Source organism: Plasmopara halstedii (assembly GCF_900000015.1).
Source record: "Plasmopara halstedii genome assembly, contig: Scaffold_2061, whole genome shotgun sequence".
NCBI lineage: Eukaryota > Oomycota > Peronosporomycetes > Peronosporales > Peronosporaceae > Plasmopara > Plasmopara halstedii.
Window position 1 is genome coordinate 1,042,549 of NW_020188969.1, and position 7,176 is coordinate 1,049,724.

The following is a 7,176-nucleotide window of genomic DNA, read 5'->3' on the forward strand; positions in this document are numbered from 1 at the left end:
TGGGTTCACTAATGTAGCTGCTGGAAGAAGTGGCTGTTCTGAAGAAGATGGAATTGCTCCACAGCTCATGCTTTCTTGAAATCTATTGATCCTATAGTAAGTCGGACAATGATCAATCACTTTTGGTTTTTTGCCGCATCTCAAGAACATGATACCCTCTCAAATCGACGATGTGTCTAAAAGCCAACAATTACAAATCCATCACTTCCTTTCAATCATGTGACCACCACTATATCCACAGGACCACAGGACATCATGTAGACTGAAAGATAGTGATGAATTTACTGAAAAAAGTGATGCAGCCATTGAAAGATTTTTATCAACGCTCTCTGCTCATTGTCTTTCTGATATACATCATGTAGCCAGCCACATGACATTATTAACTCAATGAGGATTCTGACATTAATTGAAAAAGTTTTTGTTGAAACGATTTGAGTGTGGACGAGATTGCATGGCAGTTATAGTGGACAAATCGAAGTCGATTGAACATGATGAAAAGTTTGATGTGCTGCGTGAGTATCTCACGATTGAGAGATGTAACAATTTGTTTCGAGGAGTTAAGTAAGGAAACCAGCATTGGGATTTCCATCATCGATGATATTTTTTTAACAAGAAGAAGTATAGGAAGGAACAAAGCGCAGAAAACGTGGTTCAAAGTACTGGAATGAGACTTGAAAGCATTTAGCATCTAACCTATTTTACGAATCAGTTTGTGGCTTCTCACTAGGAAACATGAGCTGTGCAACCCTTTATTAAGTTGAACGGCTTCGTTACGACGGCCATTCATGAGGGTCAAGAGCCAGATGCGTATACTGTTGCTGTTGCTGTTCCTATCACGCTTGTCAGCACATTTTCACTGCGTCTCTAAGCGTCGTAGCTGGTCGCAAACAAGACAACTCTTTCGGAAAGGGTTGGGAGTATTGGCGCACAGGAAATCTAACGAGTGGCGACCAAGAGCGCGTACTGGGTGCTTGCGATAAAGTTCGTTATGCTGTGTGCAATTTATCGGGTATGGCTGCGACGACCGTCGTGATGCACCTTGTAAAACACGGGCATTGATAAAGTGCTTTTGTATAAAGATCTAAATATTTTTTCATCCCAACATCACATTGTTTATTATTTTATTTTTCTACCAATTATATTACCCTGCATTCGTTTACCAGTCATCAAATCAGTCTACATTGATATGCGAGTCCTCATAGGTGATGAGACCGGTTTACTCAAGTCTATTGAACTTGAGAAGAACGAACAGTGCATCCTATCAGGTCTCGACCACCCACAAGCACGATCTCGAGGTATTCAGCGATTATGTTGGTGCGCAGACGAGTACAAGACCGTCGATTCTCAACGCAATGTGGTGCTGGCACGCGCTGACGGTGTCGTAGAGAGTTACGAGGCCTCTCACAACAATAATATTAGCAACACTAGAAATCCAGTTTGGTCTTGGCCAGCTCCAGAGAAAACTCAAAGAATGGCACGGTGCGTAGGAATAGACTTCATACAAAAGTCTAGCTCTATAGTGCAGTGCTCCGACACAGGTGATGTGCTAGTTCGCAGCATATTGGAGAGAGATAATCCATTATCATTTAATGTTGGCGGTGGACTACACATGATGCGTCTTGAACCTGTAGCGCAATCTTGTATTGGTGTCGGCGGTAAGGAGCATGACCTGAATTTGTGGTCATTAGAGACCCAGCAAGTTCTGTTTAAAGCCAAAAATGTAACACATGACAAGCTAGACATGCGTGTACCCGTTTGGATCAAAGACTTGCGTTTTTTATCTTCTGGTACAAGCAATGGCCACCGCGTTATTGTCGGCACTGCTTACTGTCAAATTCGAATCTACGACTCAAACACAAAGCGAAGACCAGTACAACAGCTTGATAATTTCGGAGAAAATCCGATTCAATCGCTTTGCATATCACCAGATGAGACTCAAGTGTATATCGGAGATACAGCAGGAAACTTGGACATTTTGGACTTACGTACTTTGAAGCATATGGGCCGATGCACAGGACCAGTCGGATCCATTCGGGATATTGCGTGCCACCCGACGCTTCCATACATTGCAGCAGTTGGCCTTGATCGTATGGTACACGTTTTTGATGTCAATACACGCAAGTACAGGCACACATTCTATGCAAAGCAACGGTTGAACACAGTATTGTTTTGTGCGGACGGTCTAAAAGATCTTCCTGAGGGTGATGAGCCGTCAAAGAAGAGACTAAAGTCGGGTGGCGATGATTTGTCACTTGATGATGATGATGACGATGACATGGAAGAGGAAGTGTATGAAGGTTTGGAGATTAGTGAGGAAGACGATGAAGATGACAACGATGATAACGACCTCACAAGAGACGATAGCGAATAAATCGGCCGCGCGTTTCAAATGTGTACATTTTCTTAGAACTAGAGTAACAGTTGAACCTATAAGTACATAACTGTTTGGGTGTCTAGTAACTCTTAGGTATCAATATAGTGGTCAAAGAAATGGTCGTCACGAAGGGATTGCTTAACATTTGGCAGTTGTTAATGATCGGCTGTCATGTTACGTGTCATGTGCTTTTAAAACGACACAAGTGTTAATTTGAATACCAACGTACTTTACCTGTCGCGTATTCTTCATTATCGAAGCTAACATCTCGCAGGTCTGTTCTAATTTTCTGCTTCGACACGATCAAAGACGATGATCATCTCGCAGTGTGGCGTATGTGGAAACATGTCGACTGGGACAGCGTATACAGGTTTGAAAGCCTGGCCTTGGATCGATTTAGTATTAGGACCGCACAACGTCACGGCATCTCGTATCAATGAGTTAGTCGGATTACATGATACGTAAACGATTCGCTCAACAGGTGCACAAGCGCGCAAGGCACGCAACACTTGGTGATGAAGTCCAGCACGCGGCGGGTCCACAATAGCTACAACACGATCAAGCTGCTGTTTATTCTCACCGCGCTTTTGTTGCAATAAATTTTTCATAACCATCTCAGCTTTTGAGTTGACAAAGCTCACGTTTTTGACATTGTTAAGCTCTGCATTTACTTCCGCATCGTCCGTTGCAGGTTTACAAGTCTCAATTCCCACAATCTCGCCTACTCCTTGTGACAAACAAATCCCGATCGTACCTGTACCACAACATACGTCATACAACATTGTATGTTCGTTTGCGTTTGCATGTTGTTTTACCAGCGTGTACAATTTTTCTGCGCCAAGCGTGTTGACTTGAAAAAAAGCATTTGGCGAGATCGAGAAGCGCATGCCAAGTAAATGTTCCTCGAGCTTTGTCTTGCCAAATACGTGTTCAACTGAATCATTGTCCGAGGGAGCCGATAAACCCTCGTATTCTTGCACATAGATCGATGTGATTCGAAAGGAATTTTCTTCGTCCGTCAATCGCTTTACTATTAATTCTTTTACCGCAGCCCGTTCTTCCAGAGTCTTTTGAGCCGGATTTACCTGAACAATGACCATCAATTCTTCTGTATTGATACTCTGACGCACTGTCAGCACGCGCCATACACCTGTTTTGGTATGAACATCATACACAGGAACACCAGATGTTTCTAAAATGACCTGCATCACCGCACACACCGCTTTCATATCCTTGGACACGTTAATGCACTCGTCAGGTTTACTGACAACCACAGATCCTTCACGAAAGAGACCAAGACGAAAGCCGACGCATGGTTTATTGTTTTTGTCAAAACCAAAACTGAATTCGCATTTGTTTCGGTAGCCTTCCGTCACGGGCGACGCGTGAATTGAGTCCATGGGGCAGCACAGCCCATTATGACTGGTGAATCCCGTAAACATTGCATCTTTCACTTCATGTGTCATCGGTATAGAAGCCTGAACTGTGCCATCTTCTTCCACATACTCTATACTATTGAGTGTAAGAAGAATCAGCAATCTATTGTGTGAAGTTATACCAAGCGCTCTTGGCATTGTCGCATTAAACGGCTCAAATGTTAGCGCATTAAGCGCAGTTGCGTCAAGCGAAGCGCGCCACCAGGGCACAGCACAGTTTGAATCCTTGTTGTGAGCGTATAAAAACCCATTGTGAAGTCCGATAACGGACACGCCAGGTGCTTCGCCTAGCTGCGTCCACTTTCCCGCTGCAAAGCGACCTGTTCCCTCCTGCTTGTAAATTTTCCCATCCCCAGTGCATCCTATTAATGTTCCACGTAACGACGCGAGTGAAGAGAGAGCATATCCTTCAGGTCCGCTGCAAAGCTTTTCCCAATTGAAACTATCCGGTTGTGACAGTCTCGTCTTTAGCGCATAAATGGTGTTGTCGGTCTTGACTGCAACCAGTTCACTTCCGAACGAAACGATCGCTACAATATTCTCAGCATTAGCTACATAATGCCACGTCGTCTCAGCATCAGCTTCAAGCGTACGTGTGTACAGGTGATCATTGGCTACAATATATAACGATCCGTTGCTAGTAAGCCAATTTGGAATTTTCAACGAGTACTGTGGTTTTGAATTATCCATAAAAACATTCAAAGGCTTCTCTTGTGTCTCCTTGATCTGTTCATCTTCAAGTTTACGCTTTTTGCTAACATTGCAATTTTTAGCCACGCGCTTCTCTTTCTTGCCATATTCCTTCCGAGTCTGTCGTACAATCTTGACCAGCACCTTTTTCATCTCCACCTCTTTACGTTCCAATTGAGCGTCATACGGAACATCTGCCCATGGTGTGACCACGTCACGTATATCACGTTCTGATACGTCTTCTTGCTGTTCTTTGGGTGCCTCCTGTTCCTTCAAGCAGCGCTTATAGCTCTGACGCGCAAGTTTCATACTCTTCTTGACTAGAACGTCTTTGACCTCTAAAAGTTCACCATTCCATTCGATAGTCTCCAGCTTTGGTATTGCCTCAGCGCGCTCTTCTTTTGAATGAAAATGCACAAACCCGAACGAAAGCTGTCGAGACTTTTGCACTTTTTTAAACGACACTCCTCGTTGATGCAATAGCTCGGTCAACGTCTTTGCATCCTTCCATTTTCCATAATTCATGATGATAACCTTTATATCGTTCTCTTCCATTTGCGCGCCATCTACCGGAGATTCCATCACTGTTGATATCTGCATCTCGTCCGTGTTGTCCGATCCAGTCAATTAATTATTACTATTACGATGTTTTCACACAATCTACTATTTTAATTTTCATCAGCATTTTCAATATAAAATTACTTTTCCAGAAAAATGTCTTACAATTTTTTTTATTTTACACGAAAGCAGAAATTTAAATTTGTAAACTACTGTCACCATACCGCACCAATACCATTTTGGATAAAGCGTAATTTCATGTTGATATCTTCAGACATGGAAAAATCACCTTTTCAGCGACATCAGTTATGTCTGTTAATCTACTTAGTGATACCCATGGATTTTGAAAGTAAGAGAACATGAACGTATTGTTCACAACTAGAAGCAGATTGTGACTCTTCGCAAAATTGGCTACAGCCTGGATGTCCGTGATTTTGACCGTCAGGTCCGTCGGGGTCTCAATCCAAATAAGTTTCGTCTTGCCAAAACGCTAGAGTTTCTCTACATCATCCAAATCACCCATGTCTATCAATATTGTACGTATGTCGAACAGTCTGGCGAAAATACCGTTGAGTACCACCATAGACGTCATCAATGCCCATGCTTTAGTAGGTGCATCACGACAGTCATGGCAGCCGTAGCCGATTATAGCACGCAGCATAACGAACTTTTTCGCAAACAGCCAGTGCGCGTTCCTGGTTGCCAGTCGTTAGATTTCCTGTGCGCGAATACTCTCAACCCTTTCCGAAAGAGTTGTCTTGTTTGTGACCAGCTACGACGCCTGGAGACGCCTGTGCAGATGTGCTGGAAACAGCAACAGCGCCAGTAAATGCATCTTGCTCCTTACCCAAAGTTGTTCGACGAAAACAAGGGTTGCACTGCTCATGTTTCCTAGTGAGCAGCCACGAACTGATTTTGTAAGATAATGATTGGATGGCTTTTAAGTCATGTCGATAGTTTGACGGTTTAGTCCACAACCAAAATTCATCCTATTAATTAATCGACTTGAAAAATCTTTATCATTAGATCGGTATTCGTTACACGTGATAGAAAATGGTTGAAAAGTTTTAGATACCAAATGCTTTCAAGTCTCATTCCAGTACTTAGACGCACATCTTCTGCGCTTTGTTCCTCCGTATACTTCTTCTTGTTCAAAAATATCATCGATGATGGAAATTCCAATGCTGGTCCATTTACTTAACTCCTCGAAACAAATTGTTGCATCTCTCGATCGTGAGTTACTCACGCAGCACATCAAACTTCTCATCATGTTCAATCCTTCTAAGTTAATTATTCGATTTGTCCTCTATAACTGCCGTGCAATCTCGTCCAAACTCAGATCGCTTCAACGAAAACTTTTTCACTAAATGTCAAAATCCTAACAAATTTTTATTGAGTTAATGATGTCATGTGGCTGGCGACATGATTTATATCTGAAAGACAATGAGCAGAGAGCGGTGATAAAAATCTTTCAATGGTTGAATCACTTTTTTCAATAGATACATCACTATCTTTCAATCTGCATGGCATCCTGTGGAAATAGTGTCACATGATTGAAGCGAGGTGATAGATTTGTAATCGTTGGCTTTTGGTCACATCGTCGATTTGAGAGGGTATCATGTTCTTGAGATGCGGCAAAAAACAAAAGTGATTGATCATTGTCCGAGTTACAATCGGGTCAAGAGTTCAAGAAAGCATGAGCAATGGAAGACTTCCTTCATCTTCAAAACTGCCACTTCCGCCAGCTACTATACCAGTGGACCCAGAGAATATAGTCGAAGTATTTGTCGCTGACTATAATGGCCTGGCTTTACCAGTCTATGTTCCAGTAGGGACTAATCTGGTGGATCTGTTAGATGCCGCATTCGAAAGACCAACTTTTGGGAAAGGAAGTTTTCTAGGCTTTGAAGATGTGAATTTGCGGTTGGATGATCCTGTGACGGCAGCCGATGCAACAAGATGGACGGCCGATGAACCACTCCGATTGAAATTCAAGGTAAGAACAAGCATCTATTAGTGTAACGTACCTATTGACATCTTCTATATTGTGGATAGAGAGACTGTTGATTAGAGGAAGGCAAATGCCAAAGTGAATTAGTTAGCAGCTACACAATCTAC

General features: G+C 42.7%; 3 protein-coding genes across 3 annotated transcripts; 2 read left to right on the forward strand and 1 right to left on the reverse strand.

Moving 5' to 3' along the window:
* Window positions 1-1,186: 1,186 nt before the first annotated feature.
* On the forward strand, window positions 1,187-2,199 carry PHALS_02744 (Uncharacterized conserved protein; the record flags this gene model as incomplete). Its single annotated transcript, XM_024717185.1, has 2 exons — window positions 1,187-2,121; window positions 2,190-2,199. The coding sequence occupies 2 exons, from the start codon at window positions 1,187-1,189 to the stop codon at window positions 2,197-2,199; spliced, it is 945 nt and encodes a 314-aa protein (XP_024582709.1).
* A 456-nt stretch (window positions 2,200-2,655) lies between these two features.
* On the reverse strand, window positions 2,656-5,100 carry PHALS_02745 (23s rrna (uracil-5-)-methyltransferase; the record flags this gene model as incomplete). The annotated part of the gene is made up of 1 exon (XM_024717186.1): window positions 2,656-5,100. One exon carries the CDS (start codon window positions 5,098-5,100, stop codon window positions 2,656-2,658), a length of 2,445 nt encoding a protein of 814 aa, XP_024582710.1.
* Window positions 5,101-6,754: 1,654 nt separating this feature from the next.
* Window positions 6,755-7,075, forward strand: PHALS_02746 (uncharacterized protein; the record flags this gene model as incomplete). Its single annotated transcript, XM_024717187.1, has 1 exon — window positions 6,755-7,075. The coding sequence occupies one exon, from the start codon at window positions 6,755-6,757 to the stop codon at window positions 7,073-7,075; it is 321 nt and encodes a 106-aa protein (XP_024582711.1).
* Window positions 7,076-7,176: the final 101 nt, after the last annotated feature.